Below are 27,027 nucleotides of genomic sequence, written 5' to 3' on the forward strand. Positions count from 1 at the left end.
TTGAGATGATTATCAGGCAACCTTATTGGGTTTTTGAACTGTTTCTTAAGCAGGAATTCTCAACATTTCTTGAGGCCCTGTTCTGGTTTTCTACATTTCCCTATGTTTGAAGACATAAATCACCAAGTCACTATTATTTCTGTGCTATCTATCAGGAAATTTCCAGGTGATTTTCTCTTGCCTTCAGCAGCTATGGAAGCTATTGCTACCCAGTGGGCTCATGGTCCAATCACATGTTGTGCCAGTTGCCCCAAGAAAAAGGCTAGAAATTGTGGACAAGAGAGTTGGGAGTAACCAAGAGGCAAACATCCAGCTATTTCCAAACATGTTACTCCTGAGCAAATAATACAGAGGAAATAACTGCTTAAAGTAATTTGGCTTTTATTCTACTTATTTTCATCTATAAGCTATTCACAAATATTAACGATTTGCTCAAAAAAACCACAAAAGTGACATTAAGTTCCAGAGAGCATAAAGTTCAGGAGGTCCTTTCAGTTAGTGCAGTGGCAACCTTCCCCTCCAACATAGCTGCCCCCAGGAGAGGGAGTCTCCAGGGGATAGCAACCCACTCCCTTTCTGGCTTAATCCTCATTGCCAGCACCATGGAAGGCAAAGCTTTTCTAGCTGAGGGTAGGTTTTGTGTGACAAAGCTACAGGTACAAACATGATAACCAAGAGAGATGTTTTATCTGGTAGGTATTTATTGATAGTAAGAGACAAAATCTGTCACTTAAAAAGCATACAGGCTTCCTGCTGATAGTACTGCACTTGCTTCATCAACCACTTGCTATCCAGCCCTTTGTCCTTGTTTGCATCTGAGAATAGTCAGGAGGGATCAGACTGCCAGGACAGGTACCTGAACAGACTTGCAAGGTACACCATACGTAAACAAAGATGTCACTGTCTGACTACACAAGACAGCATGCTTATCTGTGTAAGGAAAGAGTGTAAGAGACTTCTTTTATTCAGGAACAGTCTTAGGAGATTGTCCAAAGGTATCTCCAGGGGGACTACATGCAGAGTGTCTCCATTTCTCTGAAGATACCCTTTCTCTAATAGCTGCCTTTGAGAAAGTTTTGCTGTGGTGGAAGGCCTGTGTGTGCAATGGTCTGTAAGGAAACTGGTCTTGGCACAAACAAAAATGCATGTGACATGCAACTGAGTTACCTGTGCATACAAAATGTAGCTCATGATAATAGTTATGACAATGTAAAATGGAGACTCTTCATGAAGTGGTTCTGTGTACAAGAAGCTGCAAGCATAGAAGTCTTCTCATTACTTTAAGCAGGCTTTACTATTAATGCACATTATTTTTACCTTTAAGAGCTTCAGGCTCAACAAAAGGTTCAATACCATGCATAGTTTGCTCAACTGAATAAGGCACAGTAGGAAGAACTTACTTCATTAAAAGAGAAGAATCATACCTCTTACTCTGTAAAACTTATTCTTTTGGGGTTTTTGCAATCTAAATCTACTCAGTGCATGCATATGTCTGTGTGGCTTTAAGAAAAATGTTTTTACAAAATCAGACACTGTAATCCATCACTATAAATGCTATTTCGGCAATTGCACATCAGCAATATTTTTTAATTCTGATGGAAATGTGAAGTAAACTTGCCAGCGCTAAGTCCACGGCCTAAGCAAGAGCCCTGCCGGGAGCGGTAGTGGCAAGTGCAGCTCTGCCTAACAAAGAGCCTCGGGGCCTAATTCAGAGCCAGCCAGAGCTGATGCACACAGTCTCATCAGCTGCAGTGGACTTCACAGCAGAGCTTACATTTGGTAGAGCAAGGTTCGAAGTACGTCCTGCCCAAGAGTTGACACATTTTGACATATCCCCTGGCAATAAGCAAAATGAACCGTAACATGTCTTATTTGCTCTGTACATCGCAGGGCCTTATGCTGACAAGGGTGACAGTCTCCCCCTGGCATTTGAGCCGCCCGGCCTCGCACTCAGTCATGGTCCGATGGGCAGCAGAGCCAGTCACTTCAGCACAGATCTGGATGCCTCCCTCCTCGCACAGCCCATCTTCATCACAAACACAGCTGTTGGATTGTGCTAAGCAAAAACACACAGGAAAAACACTCAGGATGGCATCCAACTCAACAAAAAAAAGACTAAAATGTTTCCAGCAAAACTGTGGGATTGACAGCAATTTTCTGGAGGGGACTCAGTACAAGAAAGATATGGACCTGTTGGAGCAGGTCCAGAGGAGGGTCACCAAAATGATCAGAAGGATGGAACACCTCTCCTGTGAGGACAGGCTGAGAGAGTTGGTGATGTTTAGCCTGGAGAAGAGAAGGCTCTGGGGGGGCCTTATTGGAGCCTTTCAGTACTTAAAGTAGGCTTATAAGAAAGACGGAGACACGCTTTTGAGTAGAGCCTGTAGCGATAGGACAAGGGGTAATGGTTTTAAACTGAAAGAGGGTGATTTGGACTAGATAGAAGGAAGAAATTTTTTATGATGAGGGTGGTGAAACACTGGCACAGGTTGCCCAGAGAGGTGGTAGATGCCCTATCCCTGGACACATTCAAGGTCAGGTTGGACGGGGCTTTGAGCAACCTGGTCTAGTTGAAGATGTCCCTGCTCATTGGACTAGATGACCTTTACAGGTCTTCCAACCAAAACCATTCTCTGATTCTATGATTCTTTTCCTAACCAGATGTAACATTAGCTGATATTCAGGTTCAGTGGAAAAACTAGAAGTGGGAATGAATGGTGCACTGCTGGGGCTTCCTCTGCTTAGAGAGGCTGATTGTGTATATGGGAAAAGCTTGCTCAAGGTGTCTGAGATATTGCTCTCAAAGACTTCTATGATGTTACTGCTTGAACCAGTTCATGTATCTACTACTCCAGAGTCCAGATAACATGTAAGACAAGAGATCTGTCCTTGGACAGTAATAAACTGATCATGCAGACACTTACAACTGGTATCTTTATTTACATACAGGCAGTTCCTCTAAGATCAGACGATCTACTCTTACAAATAAATGTGCATAGTTCTATCAGTGACAACAGCTAAGTAATCAGATAAAAAGAGGGTCCCATCTGAGATTTATTTTTCATAACTGTGTCTTTGTTTTGGTGTTGTATGGGGTGGGGTTTTTGCCTGTGTTTGTCTCGGCTAAAGCTCCAGACAGTTTCAATTATCTTTTTTTGTTATTATTTTTGTCTGTTCAACCCTGTTACACAAAACAGATGAACTCCTATCAAGTAATCTTTGTTATTTTCAAAATATGACAATAACTGTGCCTCTATCTAGGGCACTTCTAAAAACCTAATTTACTTCTTTATGTTCCCATTTCTGGCAACCCTCCATTAAATGCAATGTAGTGTAGGATACTCATGGAAATTAGATCAGGGAATTTGAAAACTTCCACTGCAGACAGATTACAGAAGACTGGGACTATTTCCTCTGAGGGAAGAGACACTCACCTTTATCTTAATATGAGAAACTGGGGATAGGCAGTGAAGTACAAACAAAAGTAAGTGGCTTTCCTAGGTAGTATAGAATAAGACATTCAATGCGTTGCCACAAAAACCTGCAGGGGACACTGCTCAGCAAATTTCAGAAAAGGATTAGCTATTCCTGTGGGCAGTAAGGATTCCCACAATTACTATGTTAAGGAGTTTGGAACAGGTGGATAAAGTGAAAAAAGAGTAGGGCAAGGGTTTCACCCAAAAATTCCAGAGGACCAGCAGGGTAACTCACTTAACAGGGACTAGGAATAAGATTTTACTGTAGATAGTGCATTTTGTTATGATATCCTGCAGAATTTTCTTTTCTATGGTTGGAGCTTCCTGGCATGTTCGGACACCATCACTGGGCTGATCGTTTGAACCAGCTTAGCAGTGCCTGGTGCTTCTGGGAGCATGTGGAGATACCATACCAGGACAGACCTGCAGCTAATTTGTAACTGCGGATAAAGACTTCATTTTGGTCATACAAACAATTTTGCTTACAGTTGTGAAGAATCTCTTACCATCGCATTTTTCCCATGAACGGCATGATCCACATGATATTTCAGCTGCCTGAGGTATTTTGCAGTTTTCTGCATTAGTAAGAGAATATTTTCTGCCCATGCATTCCAAGGCATGCATCTTGCAGACAGTTAAAGGTGTGTTTCTCTTGGTTCTTTGATCTGTAGCACAGGTGTCCAAGGAAGGGCTGAAAGCAAAAGCAGGGATCGCACTATTTAAATGTGCTTTATCTAGGTACCTCTTAAAAAGAGCTGAGGGAGTGGAAAACATTCAGGGTCCATTTGCAATTTCCCCGTTCATTGAAGTACATTGTAGGAGTGCAGCAAGTGAACTTGAGACATAGACATGTGAATAATTCAGACTCCTTCCTTTTCCAGAGGATGCTGCACCTCAGGAAAGACAGGATCTGTTCCTTCTGAAGGACAGGGATATTACTGGGTATTTGCCATTGGCCTCAGTAGCAGTGAGAGCAAGACTTCAGTTAAAAAGTGTTCAGATCTCAATTATTCTCTAATATATTACGCACGCATGGACCTAAGTACATACACAGAAAACATTTCATATACGTATAATGATATATACACTCATGCACATATATTAAAATATAAGTATTTCTTAATTGTAAGGCCTTAGAATATACTTGAAGACCTTTGCTGTCCTTTAAAAGCCTCAGCTTTTACTAAATAAAATGTTATGATCCACCATCAGAGACCAAAAATATTTCTGGAAATACACATACATCTCCACAGAAATTTTATGAAAAATCTGCTCTATTTATCCAGGGAACTTGCTTGTTTATTTCTTGAAATTCAGATATTGTTCTAACACCCACAAAAATTAGCTTGTAAAAGTGGTAATAACAATTCTTGGACAACCTTAAACAGCGTTTGCTTTGAGGACAGTTCTGGAAAGTTGCCATCATTTGTGTTTGTCCTGGTTTCAGCTGGGATAGAGTTAATTTTCATTCTAGTAGCTGGTATAGTGTTATATTTTGGATTTAGTATGAGAATAATATAGATAACACACTGACGTTTTCAGCTGTTGCTAAGTAGTATTTGTACTAAGTCAAGAATTTTTCAGCTTCTCATGCCCAGTCAGCAAGAAGGCTGGAGGGATACAGAAAGCTGAGAGGGGACACAGCCAGGGCAGCTGACCCAAACTGGCCAAAGGGACATTCCATACCATGTAACATCATGTCCAGTACATAAACTGGGGGGAAGTTGGCCGAGGTGGGGGAGGGAGAGGGGGTGTAGATCGCTGCTCAGGAACTGACTGGGTATCAGTTGGTGAATGGTAAGCAATTGCATAGTACACCCCCCCCTTTTTTTTTTTTAATATTCCAATCCTTTTATTATTATTGTCATTTTACTATTGTTATTATTATAATTATTATTTTCTTCCTTTCTGTCCTATTAAACTGTTCTTTTCTCAGCCCTTTTTCTTTCCTGATTCTCTCCCCCATCCCACCAGGGGCAGAGTGAGCAAGCGGCTGCATGGTGCTTCATTGCTGGCTGGGGTTAAACCACGACAGTGTTTCATGCTGTAAAGTGTAGTATGGGAGGAAAAAGCCTTTCCATTATTTCTAGATTTTAATGTCAAACCCCAAGCTTCTCCATTTGTTCTCAATGCCATCACTGGTATCTGTATGGAGTGAACAAAAAAAATGCTTCTCCTGAGCAGAGCATACCTGTGCTCTCCAGGATGCGCTTTACAGCCACACGTAAGGTGCTGCGCAGGGTACAAAAGAGCAGAGATGTGCTCCCAGGGGACAGAGAGCTTTGAAATATGGCTCCAAAGATTATTTTCAGCACAGATCCTCCTTTTGAGCTCACAAACACTCCCACAAAAACTTCCAGTGTCTAATGGGTCATTTCTGACCCATCAACCTCAGCTAAATAGGTGTTTGGTAGGGAGGAGAGGTTGATAAGGAGCAAGCAGATGACCCTAATGAGTTTCACATGGCTGCCTGAAGGGGAGGATAACAGTCCCTATGAAAGTGGCTTGTCAGAGTAGAGAAGAGGAATTTGGAGGAGGGAAGGTCTAGTAAGAAAGTCCTGACTCAAATCTTGCTCACTTGCTGGCCAAGTGTTAAGGCAATTTTTCCTTTTTTTTTTTTCCTTCCCCTTGGAATTAGGAAGTGGGGTTTGGTAGATCTATAAATAAGGCACTGAGGAAAAGTGCCTGCTCTGAGCTTTAGGAATGGTTCTTTGAGAGATGATTTTGAAGCCACTTAAAAGAGCTGGCTTTACAGAAATTTTAATCTACCTGTAACATAGTGCACCTTTAAGATATTTAAAATTTGGCACAGAGTTTATCAGCTGAGCTTAAAAACTTTGCTGCATCTATCTGCAACCAAATATGTCTTAAAAGATTATTACCTGTATTACATCTCCTACTTAAGTTAGCATCCTCAGCTGCAGTTGGTCCCTTTACTGCTGTGCTTAGTCAAAATACAGGCCACTAAATCCCTCAGTTTGTTGCCTGAATTTTCCTTTATGCTCTTCTGTTAACATAAAGAATGAGGTTAACCCTCTTATTCTGAGGCACGACAAGAGGATGGCTCAATGGATACACAGCACCAAGCAGCTGATAAAGGAAGCGTTTTTCTGCATCATATTGTTTTCTTGTCTGGCTGCACAGCCTATGAGTTAGCAGTGCACTGATTTATAATGTGAACATTATATTTACAGACACGGGTATGAGAAGAACTTCACCTTTAAATAACATCTTAAATTTGGAAGAACAAGGTGTGATCCAGGGAAAGCATCTAATCTATAATTAAGTTGTTTATTATGTTTAAAATTGTTCAGAGGCCACCTTTGTTTGCCCGAGTGATAAATCTCAATACCTGAGTCTTAGGGTCAAAAACTTATATACAAGGCATCTTAATTTAGCTGAAAAGATTAAGGCCAGGCAAAAGTGCACTAACCTGTCTGCTTTGCACCTTTTTTGCAATACCTAAAACAGGGGAGGGAGGCTGATTTAACCAGCTGCCAAAGGTTGAGCCCAGGGAGTTCATGGTTCATATTACTAACCTCCAGCTATAGTGTAAACCCTCAAGCTGTTTTGAGAGTGCTTCATATATTTGCTATGGCTGGGTCAGCTGGGAGTAAGCCAGTGGAAGTCAACATATTCAGATGCATAAGAAAAAGGATGGAGAATCTGTACTCATACAAGAAATTAGTAATTTGCACTCATTGCTGAGGAAGGATATTACAGGGCTGGGAGCATCACAGCAGTGCAATAAAAAATATTAGAGGCAAGGAAGAATCCTTGTGTAAAGTGAATGTGAGAAATTCAATACCTTTTACCTGAAAAAGAAGGCCTGGATAAAAACAAGCTTTTACTAAAGCACATATTGGGACAAATTAAATAGCAGATATAAGTCAGCAGATATGTTTTTTCCCTTTCACGTACAATGAGAGGCAGGCAACTTTCAGAGAAACTAAAAAGTAAAAAATTCAGCATGCTGGAAATTATTTTAACTTCTTAAAATTATATTCAAGACCATAAGTTTTAATATAACACAGGCCAAGAACTCTTAGGAGATACATAGATGCTATGCAAATAAGTGTGTGGGGAAAAAAGAGGGGATAGTATTTAAAAATCATGAAATATCATGTTTCAGTCTTTAGCTACTGAGGCTTCATCTCTATTAACACACTAACTGTGCTCTGACTCCTTCCTTGCACTGGGGCCAATTCACACAGAATAACTGGTGTCCATACTGTTAAACTCTCTTCGCCCCCAGAAGATAGATAGGTAACACATCAGACTGCCTGTTAGGAATGGTCCCTGACCCTAGTAACTCCTGCACGGTGCCTGGGAATTATCTGGAGTTGGCCCTTGCCAAAGCTATACCAGGAGCTGCTTTACCAGTTTAGCAGCTCTGGTGCCCAGGATCGTTCCCTGGCTCTAATTGATGAGGATAAGATGTAGGCTAAGGCACCACGTCATGAGGACAAATTACCCCTCATCAGCCTGTTGTGGGGTTCTTGTGCTGTCCCTGGAAGTCCCTTGCTAGTCTCTTGGAAACTGAAAGGATGTAGGATGGGTCTGAAACCATGGTGTTTCTGAATTCCCACGTGAAGTCTTGTTCCCAGCTCTCTTCCCAGCAGAGGCTGCTGCTGAAAGTCACTACCACAGCAAAGCAAGCCAAGTTCTGCTCTCTGAGGAAGGACCAAGATCTGCTTACATGCCTTATTCCTACAGCCTTAACAGGCTGGCAGATTAGTCTGCTTTGACAGCTGATGATTTTTCTTTCTATTATTAGATGTGTTATTTCAAGACAGAGTGAAAAGATGGCATCAGGTAACAGAAATGACTGTTATCTATCTTCCTGCCATTTTAAACATAATTATAAAAAATAGAAACATGCAAGTAGTAGATTAATTATAACTGAAGCCTGAATGCATAACTGAATGTAATTAATTTAACCTCCAAGGTTATTGTAACTCTGCCCAAGACCTTCCTAGCATTGTGGGCTCCCGTTGCCTTTTGTGTAACTAACCTCAAGACACCCATACCTCACTTCAATGAGTATTGAGACAAAAAGAGTAGGACCAGATTATTTAACATATTTAGGTATTTAAGGACAAGAATAGAGTCTTAGCGGAGTTGTTACAAACCTGGCACTTATCTTCACATACAAGACGATGGCCTCAGACCCTAGGGAAGTCCCCAGTGGATCTAAAAAGCTCACTGATTTTAATTTTAAGATGTTCAAAGTATGCTAATTTTGGCTTAGAACCAGAGTTACCATGCAGGCTGATGGAAAGTACACATCCTGCACTGAGAATTTCTGCTACCTTGAAGTCACTTGAGACAACTTCAAAATTTCTTCCTCCTACTACACAAGGATAAGACAACTTTGGTCTGTTATCCTGGAGTTTCCAAACTGCTCAGCTCTGCTATGACATAAACCTGGCCACATTTCATATCCAAAGCTCACACCCACCGTGATGACTTTATAGGAGACTTCGTCTAGTCTAAGCAACCAGCCCAGATGTTGGAGTGCTGAGCTCTTTGGCACATCTAGCCGTCAGCACCAGGTGGTCTCAGGTGTATTCTTGTTCCTCCTCTATTTTGGTTCTGTTACCTCCATGTTTAGCAAAGAACTGAGAGTTACTCATTTCCTTGCGTTTCTCCTGCATTGCTTATTGCAGAATATAGGCTTAGATCAAACAGGAAACAATAAACTCTGGTCTGCAAGTTATGAGGTCAGGAAAGGTGACGTGACTTGTCTGTGCAAACTGCTGTGTAAATGAGAGATTAGATTATTGTGCCCTTCATGACTCTCCAGTCCCTCACCACGGAAAAGAAATCTGCTTTATTTCACTATCTTTACTGCTTTGATGGTTTATGTCCCAAGGGCCTCTGTTCTAACTTTCCCTCAATATTCTAAATCTTCAAAATATCATTTTATCTTTTTCCATCTACTTCACAGATCAAGTGGAACTGAAATTATCCCTTCACCTTCTGTCATCCAACCAAATTCCATCACTGCTAAAACCCACTGACAGCTCTGACAAGGCAGGTAAGTGATGAACAGGGCATTGATTGAGCTGTAAAACAAACAAAGTATAATGCCTCCTTCTCATATGAGTAAAGCTTTTTCATCTGTCATGGACTGAGGACTTAAGAATTTAATTGGTCTTGAATAAAGTGAGAAAGTCATTGACAAATTGAGCCCAAACTTACCTACACTCATAGGGCATTTTGCACACACATTGTGACTGATGCACTTTCTCCCATGGCTGACATTTAGGCTCTGTCACTTCTGGTTTCACACTGGGCACTGAGGTAGAAGAACAGAGACAGTGCTATTAAGGGTCAGAAAAACAAGGGCTGTTAAAGGTCTGCTCTGAAATTATCCTATCAGCTGAGCTTAAAAGGCACTGAATTATACAAGCATGACATAAAGTCATATTCTGCATGTTCAATAAAAGTATCTACTGCATGGAAGGAATCAACACTATTAAAAAGATATGATACACTTTGCAAAGTTACTGTTCAGTAATTTATCCATGGGTCATGAGTCAGATGGAAGGAGACAGGTACTATGTTCAAGCTTAAACATTCATCTCATTTCTGCAGCAGCTTTTTGTTTCTGCTAAACTTAGCAATGCTGGATCATAGCTAGCAAAAGCTTCATCATTAGGTTTCAGAGTTACTGGCTTTACTACTGTCACTAGAAAACCTAAGGCTCCAAAGTCCTATGTAGAAATGTGAACCTGAATATCTTTATACACTATTGATAATGAAAATTGCAAGTTCCATCATTAGTCCTAAATCTGCACTAACTTTATAAATAAAAGCAATAGTGATTCTTTGGGAATTTTCATGATTGCAAATGTACTGTTCTTTGAGTGCTAAGTTGTATGCCAAGTTTGAAAATGAAATAGGCCTTTGCTAAACATTCCTCTGGAGATTTCTGTATCAAGTAATGGCGAGACTTTGCTAAAGCTGTATGGGCATAATTTCTGAGAAAGCTTTATCCTGATTTGTTCTTTAGATTAGGTGTCTGTAGTTTCCTGCTTTAAGATGAAACTTTAATAACTCTGAAAATTGTTGCCTTTAAAAAAATTTTTTTAAAAAATCTCCTTTAAGGATTAAGACTTGCTGAGCAAAATAGACACACAGAAATTGCCAGAGAAGGGGGGGGGGGGGGGGGGGGGGGGGGGAGAGAGTTGCAGTGCATTGCAATACAGACAGCAGGCATAACCCTGTCTTCCTGCAGAGGGGAAATTTCCACCAAAAATCACTGTATTGCCGCCACGCCTAGAGCTGTTGGTTGTGCAGTTGACTGTTAGCAACACTACTGCTGACTAGTCTCATCCAAACATATGTGTGCCACTGTGACTGTGTATACATATCTTCTTAGTTTTTACCCTTCTTATATTCCTTGGTTTTTAAACGGTTGTTTTAATTGTTATTCTAACCTAATTGTTGTCACTTTTTTGTTTTTTAACTTTGGTACTAATGTAATGCTCCCATACAGCCAGGAACAAGCTGTTTCTAAAAATGGAGGCATTTGACACTTGTTTTAATTATTACTGGAATTTGAATACATAATGTAACAAAAACCAATGAAAATCAGTCACTAAGGCTAAAGCCTAATGAGTAATTGGCAACAGTACTTCAGCATCGGTACTTTAGCACTTCAGCAGCAGTAAGCTGCTTATGTACAGCTATGTTACTCCTGAAATCCTTATGCTTCCTCTGCATGTGGATATGACACAGCAGCAGATGACTTACACTGAGAATCTCACAGGACTGTTGCCTTGTGAGGTCCAAGCCTGACTGTCACCTGCCTCTTCTCTCAAGTCAGACAACCTCAGGCAACAGCTAGCTGGTAAGGATAGGGCAGACATGAAATGTAGGGGACATGGCTGGTCTACAGCAGTGGCTGTTGTCCCCAAGCAAGGGTCTCCCTTGGGGTATGAGAACATCTGGGACTTTGGGTGAGGATGTGACTGGCCTGAAGCAGCAAGCTGCTTGGATGTCTATATGTCACTGACCAGCATTGTGGGAGTGCACAAGAGAAAGCCTTGTCTGCCTTCCACAGCTGGAAAGGATGACTTAGAGCTGCTGTATGCTATAGCCCGTTTCCCTCTCTGCCGGTGCCTGCCAATATCTACCCAGTGCTTAAACAGCTGTTACCATGAACATGAAAGAGCATTTCCCCCTTGCTTCCAGTTTCTGGAGATTTACTCCGTATCGGTTTTGTGACTGTCAGATGAGCAAAAGGAGTCATCTAGCCCTGTCCTTCTCTGCCATGAGAGGCTCTGGTGCACTGAACAGCTTCCAGATAGCAAAGCTGTATCTCTAAGGTGCAGCTCAGCTGGTGGTGGTGTTACAGAACATGGGTGGAAAGTGAAGTATACTTGGGTGGCAGAATAGGCAGCATACATCCCAGGCAATCTCTTAAATTGTTGTTAGTGACAATACTTGATATCCCCTACGAGTGGGAAGCAAAAAGTCATAAGGAAAACTCACAAGAAATATCTTAAGGCTGTTTGAACAGCCCACAGAAAACACATGCTTATGTTTTCTGCACTTCCTGCTGGTGATAAAAGTACGGCTTCTCTATCACTATATCGGCTATAGCTCTATCTATATCTTATCTACATAAGCCATAGTCTGTCCAGGAAAGAAACTCCTGCACTGCACTTGGAGGAGTGCAATGGCTTACCTGGTCTCTTGCACTGGATAGTCTTCATCTCAGGAGACCACTTGAGACTGGGCTCACACAAAATGGAGCGTGCCCCTTCTAAGTGCATGCCGTGTGGACAAGACAGAGTTATTCTCTCACCGATCTCATATACAGGTTTCCATGGCTCTCCCTGCAACCCCCCCTCCAGGACAGGCAGGAGACAAGCGGTTTCTAAGGATTGAAGCATTTGAGATAGTCACAGTGAATCAGTGGACTGCAGAAAGCAGTCACATATTTTATCTTCTCCTAAATTCCTTAACGATTTGAGTGGTAAGGTTACCTGATTTTCCTGTAGAAATGTATCAATCATGTTAGCACTCATCACACCAGCCAAATGTATGCAATACCAAGGACAGAGTGACAATACCTTCTTCTACTGCCTGCAGGTCCAGCCCTAGCTTGAAAGGGCTTCTCTGTTCTTAGGACTCATGCTTCTGTTGAGGATTCATACTAGAGAGTAACATCCTTGTAGAGAGAGGTCATACACACAGGACCCTGGGAGACCATGTAGCAATACACAAAGAAATGGCATTGAAACTGTGTGGCTTAGCATTTGTGGGCAGTCACTCCTGTTTGGAAGGACGAAAGGATGGTGTTGAACTGCAGGTCTGAAAATTCCCAAGTCTATATGGTGTGTGGATTGTCCGGCTCATAGTTCACAAACGAGTTTCACCATGTCTAGTGCACACAGGCGACTCATGGGGGGTTACAAAAGTGACCCAGCCTTGGGTTGCCTTGAGGCCCTGTCTCTCTGCAGAGACGGCTCACGGGGAGCTGTGTAGACACCTTAGCCCTGGGTTGTCTGATAAACCCTAAAGTAAACAGGGCAGTGGCTGCACCATTCAAAGAACCAAAACCTGGACTGAGCCTTGAAGTCCTTTAGCAAATAGTATGCCCTGAGTCTCAATCCAACCACTATTCAGTTGCTGAGGAAGCAAGATTAAAAAAAAAAACAAAAACAAAACCTGGAGGGTTTCAGCTTCAGTTTCAAATGACAGCCTTGTGTATTCAAACAATCACAGACCAATGAAGGAAAGATAAGGGGAAACTCTCCACTCAGGTATAGATAATCCATTTAGGCACATATCATAATCCACTCAGACGTAGTCATACACACCATTCCACAAGTCAGGGGATAAAAACTCTAAGATTCAGGTTGGAAATGGTGGGGGCTTACTTCTCTAACTATACTGTTGGCTTGCAAAGGAAACCCTTCCCCCCCCCTTGATTGGGAGGCCAGTCAAGGTAACTTCCCTGGAATTGAGAGCCCTTACCTGGAGGGGAAAGTGAATATTGTTTATGCTTTAAATTTGTAAATGTGTTTGTGGTTTTCTGTGAATCACTTGTGGTTGTAATAATGGACTACTCTTGCCTTAAAAAATTGCAATAGTGGCATGTTAAGTCTGTAAGTGAAGTTCAAACAAGTTGTTTGCTTGAACCTTGCACTTAAGTCTGTGAGTGAAGTTCAAGTTGTTTGCTTGAACCTTGCAGTTAAATCTGCAATTGAAGTTCAAGTCGTTTGCTTGAACCTTGCAGTTAAGTCCTTTTCATCACATATGTTCATACTCAAAGTTGACTTACAAATAAAATGTGCAGGGGAAAAAAAAAAAACCCTAATGGTTACTGACCAGGTTAGAGGAAAAGAGTGAAGAGGGGAGATCATCCAAGATGTAAAGCGATCCTTGGCATTGTGTTCTTAAGATAAGACGGTTATTTGAGAACTTTGTAGTTGCCCAGTGCTGCCCATTGGACCTTTTTCTCAGCTGGCTTTAGACATTGACTCATTCCCATGGCTCTTGGTTATAGCCACAGGACTGAATTAAGCAACAAAGTTTGTTTCCATGGGAAGTAATTCCTGGACTGGAATTTAGTCTCCCTTACTTCCAGCCTTCCTTAAAACCAGAGTTTATGGTCATGTTTCTCTTTCAGTATTGCAATATCTGGATTCAAAATAAAAGTCAATTTAGACCTGATTATGTCTAGGGAACTGGGAAATGCAGGTGTGCATTTTTCTCCCGTTGTTGGAAAGCAGATGTTCAGACATGTTTCACTGGAATTCAGGAGTTGTATTTCAAAACAAGAATCAGTTGGACATACCCTGGCAATACTGGTCTCCAACTTGCCACTGCAGATTACTGCCACACTTAGCAACAGGATCACCAACAAGAGAATACCCATGTCTGCAAGCATAAACAATGCTTTTCCCAACAGGGTATGAGTTTTCAGCATTCTGAAAGAGAAGGAACAGGTGAAATTTTGGATATACAATCTAGGAACCACCAGCAGTGTTGAACTCCCTTTGATCGTGGGATGCAGTAGTGGAGGACAGTGAGAAGTATTGTCACTCTACAATGCACTAACGAGAGTGTCTAGAATACTGGAGGCAATCCTGGTTATCAACAGTTGTAAATATGACCAAAATGGAGACAATGCTGTAAATAATTTGGTAGAATACAGAATATTTGGGCTATCTTAACATAGCAAAGGGAGGGTTAGAGTTGAAGGTACCCTGTGACAGGGGTCTGGCAGTGGTATGTCAGTGACGGAAGAGCGCTCTCCTGCCAGTGCATAAGCTGACTGCAAATATGGCTGTTATTAAGCATTAGAGGGGGAACATAAGCTCTTAAACAGAATTCTGGGGGGATCAATTCCAATTGCTAATTCTTAGGATGGCATGTTCTCATCTTGCTAAAGGTTAATGTGATATGGTCACTCAAAAGAGCTGGACTTGAAGACGTCTTTTCTCATTTTATGTCCCACTGTCTTCTAAGGAGAGGTTTTATGAAAAATGGAGATTACTCCACAAATTGCAGGGTTTTACCTTTAGTTTGTGAACCAAAAATATCAATAGAGGAGGCAACTATTGATTACCCCCAAAAAAATCACAGGCAAAAGAGGGAGCACAAAATTTTGCATCTTGCCTCAGGCTGCAGTTGTGCAGAGGCAACTAATAGATTTTGAACTAATCCTTTTATCTATACATTGAGCAAAAAGATGCTAGACAGCCTTGTAAGATGGAGAAAGCAAAATCCATTACTCCAAGGAGGAATCTAGTCTGCCTTGTTAAATAGGCCCAAGTTACAGTGACCCAGATACCATGCCAGATCATAGTTTCACCAGAGAACAAGGAAGTACAATGGTGATTTACAGGGCGTATAGTGAAGATTCCTAAAATCTGTTTATAATTTTATTATGGACTTGCTGGATGACATTGGACAGTTTCCCTTCTGTGCTGTTTTTTCTCTAGTTTCCTGTGCTTTAATATGTAATTCATGTTGCTGAGAACATTTTTAATATGTTTAGGGTAAAGGACAAGTAGATTACATTTGTCTGTAAGTACCATGGTCCCAAAAAGCAAAGATTTTGTTCTGGTTTTGGGGGTGGGGCTTTTTTGGTTTTCTTTTATTTCTAGTAAGAAGTCTTGGCTAATGTCATGGAAACTTCATCTAGGGAGAAATGCTGAGAGAGCTGCTATACAGTAGCTCTGATACTAAGCTTGCCAAGATAAATACAAATTTGCAAGTGAACATCTGTATTAACTGTAATAGAGACACTGCAGGTAGGGATAGGTCAGATAACAGAGTAAGAGAAATAACTTACTTGAACAAATCCATTTTCCAAGAGAGGAGGAGGTGAACAGAATTCTGTAGGAGTTATAGATAAATCAAAACAGTGTGGTTCAATCAAGCTATGAAGCAAAAAAAGTACAATTTAGTTTGAATTTAGTCTCTCTTCCTTTCAAAATTCTACACTTCTCAGTGAAGCCCATTTTCAGGACTATTATGTGTCCCATTTACATCACAATTATACTTAAATCAGGCACTGCCAGGCTATCTGAGAGAGTGCTAAATAGAATGATGTCAAGTTTACTGGCTTTTACCCCATTTTCTACTCCTACCTTGTATCAGATTCACAGCTTCTGAATTTCATTTTGTTCCAACTTAAATATGAAAGCTCAGTAAGTGATCTTCTCCCTGAATTCAATAGCTTATGCACCCTTCTGAAATAAATTTTTAAATCTTCCGACAGTCGTGCTCCAAATGTTTTTTTCTGCTTACCGAAAATGCTGCAACTCTTCATCTTCACATGGTCTGCTTTCATGCTGCTCTCCTATGCAGGCCTTCCCACCACCATGCGGGGAGGGGTTGTTGCAGGTTCGACTCCTTGATTTCCGTCCCTCTGAACAAGGACTCCAGGAAGACCAGCAGCTCCAGTGTCCATCAACACCACCTATGCAACATTTGGGAATATTTCACATTAAACCACCCTGTAGGTGTTTCAAAGGCACAGACCGTTCAAAGCTAGCGGAGGTCCAAATTGTGCTGTTACAGAGAATTCCAGATTGCAATGATCTAATCTTTCACCTTTCCCAAACTTGTCTTTTATGTAAGTATAATTCCATGGAGTCTATATGTTATCAGAGTCTGAGAGAACATAAAAAATAGCTATCAGCTACAACTAAATACAAACTCAAAAAGCAAAAATTTTTGAAGTTATTGATATTAATTTAGTATGCACACCTATTTATAGAAGGTTACATTTTGAGCAGTTAGTACTGTCCACTGCATTTAACAACAATAATAAAAACAGTTCTTTGCTAAGTACTGTTTGGACATGTAAAGCAATGGCTTAGGCTCAGCATGACCCTCTCCATGCTGCATGTCTGCAGCGATATCTGACCCAGGCAGCCACTGCACACCAGCCACTCATTCAGCAGCGTGTGCAGTGGGACAGACAGACTCTGGAAGCAGGAAAGCACATTTTGCCACTTCTAAACTCTCACAAGTTCAGAGTGCTGACCTGGCTGATCTTGCACAAGAGTTCCCAGCTCACAAGCTGCTCCAAAGGTGTAAGGCTTGCAGTAACACACACACTGAGTTCCTTCCACGGCTGCCTCACCACCATTCTGGCAAGGCTGACATTTGCAGGGATCATTTTCAGCCATATATTCTTCAATGGCTTGTTTTAGGTAATGCTTTTTGACTGACGAGCAGGGCACTTCCTTTACCAGCTCATATAATGGAGTTAGCTACACACGGTAGAGAAACATTTACATTAAATAGTTATAAGCAGGATGTAAGCACATTTTATCATGCAAAATAATTTGTGATGTACACTCTTGCACATGGGAGTTCACAGATGCCCTAATTTGCTAGCTAGCTACCTAAAATCTTATGTAAGTATTTAATATTAACCTTTTTCTGGAAAGTCAGCTCTGCATAACAGCATCGCTTAAAGCTAGTGGTAGATTAGTCATGTTTAAACCTATTGGAGCTACAACATTATGCTTGAGATAAAAGTGTAACACAGACTACCAATATTCAGTAACCCAAATTCTCACCCAGCTATTCGCAGCCTTAAAAGCTGGGCATTTAAACAACCCATTATGATATTTCATTGAGCAGTGATTGAAGGTAACAATAAGTGAAAACATTTTGCATATCTATTGCCTATTTTATGACATTCCGTGCTTTTACATTTAAATGAAAACTTCCTGCCAGAAATCTTTTGGGTCTATAGCATTCTGCAGTATGTGGGCAGTTCCCAAAAGGGACTTAGACAAGGTAGCAGTGAATATGGCCATGCCCAGCTCTGAAGCATCTAGCTTCTAGACTCTCCAGTTATGGTAAACTTCTGGATGCAGAGAGAAGGAGGAGGGATAAAAGGGATACACAGAGACTGGCAAGCTGAGTGGAAGCCACACAGACCTGCCAATATGCATTTCAGGAAAGGGACTCTCTCAAATCTGGGCTTTCTCCAATACTAGGGTGGTCCTCTATTCTCAAGCAGAACTCCACTGAAGTCACTGAGGGCTGTTAAGTTTGTAGGTATTGACCTGCCAAAGGACTTAGATTCGTGATGCAGCTGACATCATATGGCATTTTCTTCCTGTGAACATTTCTTTTTTATAAAGTGACCTGAAAACAAAATGATTGCAGACTACATCCTGATTAATCACCAGCTATAGCTTAATCATTTCTTCCCTTGAGGTGATCCCATCTGCTCATCTCTGCTTCAGGAAAACAGCCTTACCTTTTGTTTAATTACTCTGGGATAGTCTGTCACTGATCTGGCCCAAAAGGAGTATCTCTGACTGTTCCCAGCAGGATTATTCAGCTCTAGATAACTAAGGCCAGCAACAGCCCCTGGGCTTCCTCCTTCTATGTAGGGGTCTCCTTTAATCTTATTACCACTGCTTCCTGTAGATTCAGCATGGAAAATACAGAAAATACCAGCATTGCTATATTTACAAGTGGAAACAGAAACAATACATGCAAAAATTATGCTAGCAAGTAGTGAAAGGACTCATTAGTGCAGATCAACCACCTGTGCCTGGATTAATAGCTCCTACATTGATAAAATATAAGAAGTATCTGGTTTTGCAGGTCTCTTGGCAGCCCTGATTTAGGGTGTCCAGAAAAGTACTAGTTACTGGGAAACCATTAGCAATGGTTGATGACTGTTGGAGAGCCTTTTAAACCAGGCACTTGGTGTCTGTGTTCGACATCTTAAGATAGAGTTCAGCAAAGCTATCAACAGCTGCTCCTCATTTTGACAGCTGTTTAGGAGGAGATGAAAGATGGAGACATGAAAACTGTATGAGTCACTGTTCAACATTTACCTGAAGAAGTCTGTAGCAGTTCATCCAGTTTGGAGCACTTTGTTTTCTTCTTTTTCACAATGAATGCATTCCAGCCTGATGTGGTACACTCATACATGTCTCTTATGCTCATACCTGCAGATAATTGATCCATTAACAATACTGAACACAGGAAGTATGTTGGATTAATTTCCAAGTTTCCCATCGACTTGAGATGTCATGTATTATGACTAAATTAGAAGGCAACCAACTAGCACATCCTGTAGGAAGGTCCACACATTGCTAAAGCCTTCGGACAGAGGCTGAGAGATGGGAGGTGTATCTGGAAAAAGTTTATTGTTTCTTTCATCTCTTTTCTCAGCAGTCCCTAATTCTATAGCACTGCTCCACGTGGAGTGCCATCATATGTGTCACTCTGGTGTTTGCTTTGTTTGTAATTTATTCTCCTTTACACAGTTTTACTCAACCTTCATCTCCAAGTAACTTTTAAGTTTTAACATCATTTGAGATTTATATTGGCACTAGATTTCAAGTTTAGCCTGACAAGGTCCTGAACCAACTATCAAATCTTTACCACCCAGAGCACTGCAGGTCACGGATGTAGATCTAGAACTAAATGTTGTGGTTTGAACACTTTTTCTAATCTTCCTTTTGCTCGTGAAAAGAATGTGGTGATTACTAGAAGTCTCTTACTTTATTTGAGATATTAGCTGGAAGAACGTGCAAATAAATTTTTGTTTTTGTTTATTCATTTTGTTTCTTGTAACAAATACTCTAGTACTCTACCTTCTGCTTTCATTTTGTCAGTATCCATATAAAAAATAACTTTGTAATGTCCTCCTAGAGATCCAGAGTGTAAGAAATGAGTCCCAAAACGTTCAATAAGTTTTCGGTAGATGTTGTACTCATAGATGACTGGAAGGTTCGCCAGTTCCTTCCAGAAGGGCTCCGCAAGAGTGAGAAAGTCTGGGCGGTTGTTAATAAACTGAGCAACTTCCACACTGTTCTCAACAACCATCAGCTGCTTACTCTGGGGGAAGGAAAAGCCATCAGTCATGCTCTGTGTCACTATCAGGGTGGTTCCTACTAGCCAGATGACATGCATGCTATATTGGCTACAAACCAAGAGATTTACAGAGCTGTTAGATATGTCTAAGCAACTCAGTGAACGCAAAAAGAATACTCTGAAGTTAGGAAATATCTTTTGGACGCTTATTTGTAATTGCTGCAACATCTTTCTTTTCCTCCTGCATACATGAAAGCTAGAATAAGAACAAATAAGAATGGAAAATACAACTCTTCAAAGCTAATGGTATTTTCCAACACCAGAAGCCTGGCAGTAGCAGGTTAACAAGCCTCGTCTGAAGGCAAATGAGAGGCACTAGAAACGTCATCTTTGCACCCTGTTCTGTCTAGAGGAGCCTTTCTTTGTAAGGGGCTCTAGCCATTTTGAGAATTCTGCTGAATTATAAAATCCTGTATGCCTTTACAATATCATTCACCTCAGCCTCCCAATGTTGCTTTTGAACTTTGTTATGCTAAGTTTCAAAATGTGTCATTGTTAGTGTGATAACATGAGCTTGGGGGCCATAAAATGTATAAATTTGTTACTTGCTTTCATTTGCTATAAGGTAGAGTTGATGATACCTCATAATTGATAGTTACTCTCAAATTATTTATCTAATGCTCCTTTTTAAATAAGTCAAAGGCATAAGCACTGTGACCTCCTGGCCATTTAAGACAACAGATCTCTCAATGGAGTTGTACTAATGGAAAATGTATTTTAAAATAAATTAACTTTAATCACAGAATTATTTCAATTTTTTTGCTTCAAGATACTGACAGAGGTAATAGAGAGGTAATGGGGGAAAAAGGGGGGGGGGCAGTAAATCATTAGAAGAAAATGGAAAAAATTAATCAATTATGAGAAGAAGCAAAAGTTTTTCTTCCTCAAATAGGGAGGAAAACAGCTAGGAAATAAATAAATTACTAAGAAGTAAAATGGAGAAAGTAAAAACAGCAGCCAACTCTTCTTAATTGATAACCAAACCAGTGATCTCTTTGTAAAGTTTTTATGGGATTTTTTCTGTCATGCACTTTGTGCCAAAATATCTGGATAAAATAGTATTTGCTTCTCACTATAAAAGCACATGAAAAAAATGATGAAAATGTTTATGCAAAATCCTAAGCCACAGTGGCAACTTATACATACCTTTTGACTGTGTTGCAGAATTTTATTCTGTGAATAACTGTGTCCACTGTTTGATTTTTCATACCTCTCTGTGTGTTTCATATAAGACCAGCTGCTGTTGAAAAACTCATAACTGAAATCATTCTGAATTTTAACCTAGAAGATGAAAGATATAATTCTGTATAAAGGGCTTCATGAAGGATGTTAAAAATAATAACTTACAAAGTAAAGCAAGTCCTTCCTGATGCAAAAAATCCAATGTGTTGTTTAGGCTGAATCCATTTCAGATTTCATAAAAAGTACTGAACACTATTGGAAAAGTATTACTTGTATATGTTTTTTTATATATTTTCATATTAAGTATTTACATTATGATGGATTAAGGATTACATTAAGGATTGCTTGGCATGCCTTTGATAAATGTGAGACAAACCATATCTCTGAGACAATGACTTCAAAGAAAGCCTATCTCTGGAAGATCTCTGCAAAGCACCCCAAAGCCTAGCCTTGTGCACATAACATTTTTTAGGGTGATTCAGGCCATTACTTATGCTAAAGAGATGGCTTTACATTCAATCTAACTGTGAAAGTATTAGAAATCACATTTAAGGAATTACAGGGGGTTTTCCTTTCATTTTAGCAAGATATACACCAGTTTCTATTTCAAAATAATAAGCAACTGCAGAGAGGGAAGAGGTGTCATTCAGCTGCATTTAGGGAAGTCTACTTGCCAAGAGACCCTACAAGCTTTCCATCATTCTCCCAGTTTTAATCATGGCTCTAAATATAAAGCTGTCCTTAATGGAAACATACCTGGAAAGTATAAGCAAGAACACTTTCACTCAGCCTGTAGTATTCTCTCCTATCGCCACTAAAGACCTTTCTGCATTGTCCTCCAAAGCTTTTTGTATGAATGACTCTTCCCCTAGTCTCACCAGTAATGGCATCAAAGCTATGAGAAGAAAAACATGAAAGATCATTAAGACAGAGAAGTAGCAAATTATTTTACAGGAGGCAAAAATTACCAAGCAATTATAACTGAATGCTGTATCTACAGATTAAGATCATAATCTGTTTTACCCAAGAAAAGGGGATATCAACTGATAGACTTCTATGCCTGCAGAACTGTAATGTCTATAGCATGTTACGATATGGAAACCAAAATGTTGCTCTTGATTTGCCAACAAAAATGAACACGTATCAATATCTCTTAACATGAAGACATTCATGTCTATCACAACTGATTTTATTAAGTTTTATTGTTCCAGTAATTAATGGAACACAGAAACAACAGAGCATCCATTAAAAAATGTTTTCTGTATTGTATCTGAATTATAGCACATATCAGGTGATACAACTACACTAGAGAAACCTAAGATAATTATTTTGCTAGGTTGTAGATGGGCTATATAAACAGAAACCCATATGGATCCACAATACTAAATGCAACAGCTATGAACAAAAAGAATGAGCCTTGCTCGCTCATTTTTTCCACGCTGATGATCATGTGTTATCGGTTAACATTCTTTTCATATCTTAAAAGATGTTTTTCAATAGCAGGAATGAAAGATAAAAGGCTTTATCCTGTGCTTCAGATCAAAGGGCCTGTACATCCTGGCTGCACACAGCCACTGGCATCATGGAGGCTGTTGTACTGAACACTTTTACGTATGGGATGTTTTACCATAGGCCCAGGAAGCCTATCTGTACAGCCAGAGCTTGTAAATACAACAGAAATGTAAATGCATTTGGCACCAGTACTACTGAGCTTAGCACAGAACATTACCCTGTTCCTGTAAGTTCTGAATTTGGAGGTGTTTTATCAATATCACATGCAGTCATCTTCTCTTCACATCGATCTTCATCTGCACCATCTTCCTCACAATCCTGATCTCCATTGCACACGAGAGATCTGCTAATGCACTGACCTAAATCAGAGCAAAAATGCAAGGGGAAAGGAGAAGTGTTTGTTCATTTAAAATTAAATCACCTAAAATCAAAGTGAAGCCCCACTTATCTACTACATTAATGAACTTGTTCACTCCCATGATGAACAGGAGGGCTTATGAAACAACACTAAATGTAGACATAAAGAAATAACGTATAGTAGACTTGAGGGAACCACAGCCATTCATCTATTAATAAAACAGTTGACTTCTAGATTTATTTCCTGAGCTTTCATCCTTTTACCCTATCACTTGTGATTGACTGTGATCATCTCTCTGGCAGCACCAAAACATGTTTATCCTGTTTCTCTGTGATAAACATCTACCTACTGAGATGATGTGCTTTTTTTGTGAAGGTAATGGAAGCTGCTTGGATATGAGGAGTGTTCTGGGGAGCATTAGTTTCCATGACCCAGGTGATTTCCAAGATGTTTGGATATAGCCTAGAACAGCTTTGAACAATCACATCTAAGGTTGCATTCCTTAATTACCTTCTCATAATGAAAAAACCTGTACTCTGGGGCAAATCAATAAGGCAGAATGACTTAGAGAGGCTACCAGGGCTACAGCATATTATCTGCAAAGCTCTGCAATACTACAGATGAAATTAAAAACATGCATAGTTGAGGCTGGAAAAAAAGGAAACACACACCTAAATCAAATTTATCTGTAGGTTAAGGGTTCTGCAAAGCCATTGCCCATTTATTAAAGTTTGAAGATAACAAGGTAATCTTCTTAACTCTATGACCAGAAAACGGTGAAAATTATCTTGGATGGTACCTGAGAAACACCTGAACCGATCACCACAGCCATCCTCTGTTGGGCATCCCCTTGTGGGGGTGCATGGTCTTGTTTCAAAGGCATCCCCAGAGCAGGGGTTTCCCCCATACTGGCCATAAACTGCTACTGTCCGTCTCCGAATCTGAATGCAAATCAAGGGAGATCTTAGAAAATCCAAATGCAAAGCAGGAATAGTTTACTAGTGTCAAGGCAATGCTACCACTCTACTGTTATAAGGAAATGAGACATTCACTATTTTTTTCTGAGAACAACCACACTTGGTATTACCACAATATGGTAACACTCTCAAGTTAATAGAAAGACAACTATTTTATCTATAAGGTCTTTAGACTGATGCATAAGCTTGGCTGGTTTGTTCAAAAATCTAATATGTAACTGAAACCAAGAGAAAGCTGCTGACAAATTTCAGTAGTGTTTTACATTTTTAATAGGACCAATCATGCCTGAATTTCCTAAAGTTCTTCAAAGTAAACAATGTCATTAAGGAAGATGATAAAATCTAACATCAAGAAGGCTACTTTTTGCTTCTAAAAAGAATAAGTACTGACTCATGGTGCATATTTAATTTTGACTGATCCCCCCCTAACTGATGCAACAGCAAAATAAATAAGAAGGAAAATCAAAAGCAAGTGTCTTGCACATCAATAGAGTTGCACTGTAAAATGCATCAACTTGTTTTCATTGAGGATAATACTTTGCAACCAAGGTTTTTTTTCCTTGAGACGTGACTCCACTAATGAAAAATCAGCAGAATTGGTATAAACTACCATCAGTGTAGGAATGAATGTCTCCGTTTACCGAACAGTTCAGCTGAGCCTTTTGGAACTATCACCAAAATAAAAAGTGCACAAACTATTTTACAACATCAATATCATAGCTTTAAAAGGGAACACACTGGGGACAGACTGGAGGATTTCTCTTCTGAGTTCTTTGTTCCTCTACCTTCTTGTTCTGCTGGGGCTTTTGTCTGACATCTGATTTGGGCTTTTAAAGATACAGTGACTCCTTAATTACTGGGAAAAGAAGTATATGCTTATGAAGTCATGAGTACAGAAAAGGTGTGTCTGTCTATACCTGCTTTTGAGTACAGCCATCGCACTCGGACCAAGGACCAAAAGAATTCCAGCGGCAATGGACTGGAGGGGAAGAGCTATTCCAGTAGTATTTTTTGCATTTGGGAAAAACCCAAAACAAAACAAAACAAAACAACCAACAAACAACAACAACAACATAAAAAAAACCAAACACAAACAAACAAACAAACAAACAAAACAACAAAACAAAAACAAAACAGGAAAATCATCAAGGATTTCCATCCATAAACATTAGTGCAAAACTTTCCTAAACAGCAAGGCAGGCCTTCAATAACAATTAGGGGTATGATCAGGCTTCCTCTAAAACCACTTGGATTTGCTTTTCATGTGTAAGAATTAAATCAGCCCCAGCCTGGGCTTTCCGGTCACTGAAAAGAAGAAACTAGATACGTTCACCTAGCCTGAAGATCAGCAAGCACTTTGTGCAACCATAACGCAGCCTTCAAAGACCAGCTTCAAACTGCAAAGCAGGGAGAGGCCGGACCACGCATGGAGACCGGCGGGGAGCTGCCAGGGGCTCTGCGTGCCACGGTGTGAGTCCGACCTCCCCACGGCAGCTCTCAAACACCCAGTTTGCCGGTGGGAGGCACTGAGGGTGCTACCTGCCCCTCAGATCAGGGCTGGCTTGGGGTAAGCTGCGCTCTCTTTCCCAGATGTGCGTTGCTGTGGCTCACGCCACCGCTGTGTGCTTTTTTCCCGAAGGGCGGCCGACTTCTCTGGGCAGAGGTAAGGGACACCATAATGCCTCACTCTTGTCACCACTGATGGCAGTGGCAGCGCTGGCAATAAACGGTGTCTCCTCTCCCAGGAAATGTATCTGAAGGCCCCTATAAGCCCTGCCCCATGTCACGCACCAGAAGTTGTCTGTTAAATTACACATGCTTAGTCTTCAGCATGTAATTTTCTAAAGAAATACTCACCTGGAAAAAATGGGAAAGAAGCCTGAAACTTCCAGCAGCAGAAAAATCCCCAGCACCTGAAAAAAGAGGAGCAAGAGCAAACTTACTTTATTTTTCTGCTTTTTCCATGAGCTCATGCAGCTGTTCTAATTTTCTGCAATCTTTACACTAGTCAGCTTAAGAAATAAAGCAGAGTGTCACACTGATTTTCCTCAGCTTTCTTGTACAAGCTGTTGTTTTTTAGTTTTCTTCTTTCTTACAATATTGCCCAATTACATTTTCAACTAAGTACTTCTCCATATAAATTAATATTTCATTGTACTTGCCGTATTCACTTCAACAGTACAAATTAAGTAAGCAATTGTCTTACCTTCATGTTAGGGGAAATACTCAGATATCTAGCAATTACCAGGGAAAAGCACTTCCACTCAATTCAGCAACCAAAGGAGTCAGTCAGTCTGTCTGCTACCGTATGTCTCTTCTCACTGTGCCTTGCTATTCTGCTTTTCCTTCCCTAAAAAGGCTGAATATTGCCAAGGAATTTCAATCTTAACCCATCTAGTCCTCTCCAGGGAAACAGCCTGCTTTGGGAGCTGCTCAGTGTTTTTAAGACACATAAATCAAGGCTTGGATGTACTGACTGGGGCTGGCACAAAGTTGTGAAGAGTGCTTACTGGAACAACAATCATCTTTTCCCTATCTTCTCTCTCACGGTTTCTTTCCTCTGGACAAGACTTTTCAGAAATCCCAAGCCAGTCCTGGTGTCACACAGAGTACACCACAGTTGAGTCCCTGGCTTGGGTAAGGAGAGCTGCTGTAGAATTAAGCTGATGTTGCTAAGGTTTAATTTTGGTCATGAATCTTCAGTTCCACTCCTGCAGTCATGCTGATTTTTGTGTATCAGTTCTCACACTGAAAATCAGCTCATGGATCTGAATGCAAGTTTTGCCCAATTCTGGCATGGTCCTGCCTGTGAAAGACTTCCTGAGATCATACACAGCCCCTAGCTTCAATGACACACCAACAGCTGGCGTTTTTGTGGGGATGCTCTTACACCAGTAAGAGCACTTCACTTTCTCTCTCCTCACCCTGCCATGGCCTCTTATTTTTTCTTTTGACTTTTTTCACTTTCCAGAGCTGATCCATTGCGGTAACAGCAAGAAAATGCCACTGCTGGGGAAATATACATGCATTTATCCTAGCGGAGCCTGGATTAAGCCCTCGTGGAAAAGCAGCACCCCTACCTGCAAACACTTCATACACTACATCTCAGGCACTACATCCATTCTGAACAGTTTAA

The 27,027-nt window shown here is 40.5% G+C and overlaps 1 protein-coding gene across 1 annotated transcript; it reads right to left on the reverse strand.

The window, feature by feature from the left end:
• Nucleotides 1-449: 449 nt before the first annotated feature.
• C7 (complement C7) lies at nucleotides 450-26,281 on the reverse strand. The gene is made up of 18 exons (XM_049794790.1): nucleotides 26,098-26,281; nucleotides 25,749-25,804; nucleotides 24,809-24,884; nucleotides 23,714-23,855; nucleotides 22,774-22,915; nucleotides 21,801-21,939; nucleotides 21,009-21,143; nucleotides 19,583-19,826; nucleotides 18,818-18,931; nucleotides 18,229-18,395; nucleotides 16,996-17,224; nucleotides 16,254-16,425; nucleotides 15,796-15,883; nucleotides 14,293-14,425; nucleotides 12,175-12,366; nucleotides 9,681-9,777; nucleotides 3,983-4,167; nucleotides 450-2,056 (listed from the first exon to the last, which is right to left on the reverse strand). Exons 1-18 carry the CDS (start codon nucleotides 26,101-26,103, stop codon nucleotides 1,869-1,871), a joined length of 2,505 nt encoding a protein of 834 aa, XP_049650747.1. The 5' UTR covers nucleotides 26,104-26,281; the 3' UTR covers nucleotides 450-1,868.
• Nucleotides 26,282-27,027: the final 746 nt, after the last annotated feature.

The sequence above is a fragment of the Accipiter gentilis genome, chromosome Z, assembly GCF_929443795.1.
Source record: "Accipiter gentilis chromosome Z, bAccGen1.1, whole genome shotgun sequence".
NCBI lineage: Eukaryota > Metazoa > Chordata > Aves > Accipitriformes > Accipitridae > Astur > Astur gentilis.

Bases quoted from the DNA above. Each gene is read 5' to 3' on its own strand.
- C7 (XM_049794790.1), bottom strand. The intron at 19,827-21,008 runs GTATGTATAAGT...TCCTTCCCCCAG, and splicing joins TTCTGCAACACAGTCAAAAG to AGTAAGCAGCTGATGGTTGT. The intron at 17,225-18,228 runs GTAAGGCTGTTT...TACCGTGTGTAG, and splicing joins CCAGAGTAATTAAACAAAAG to CTAACTCCATTATATGAGCT.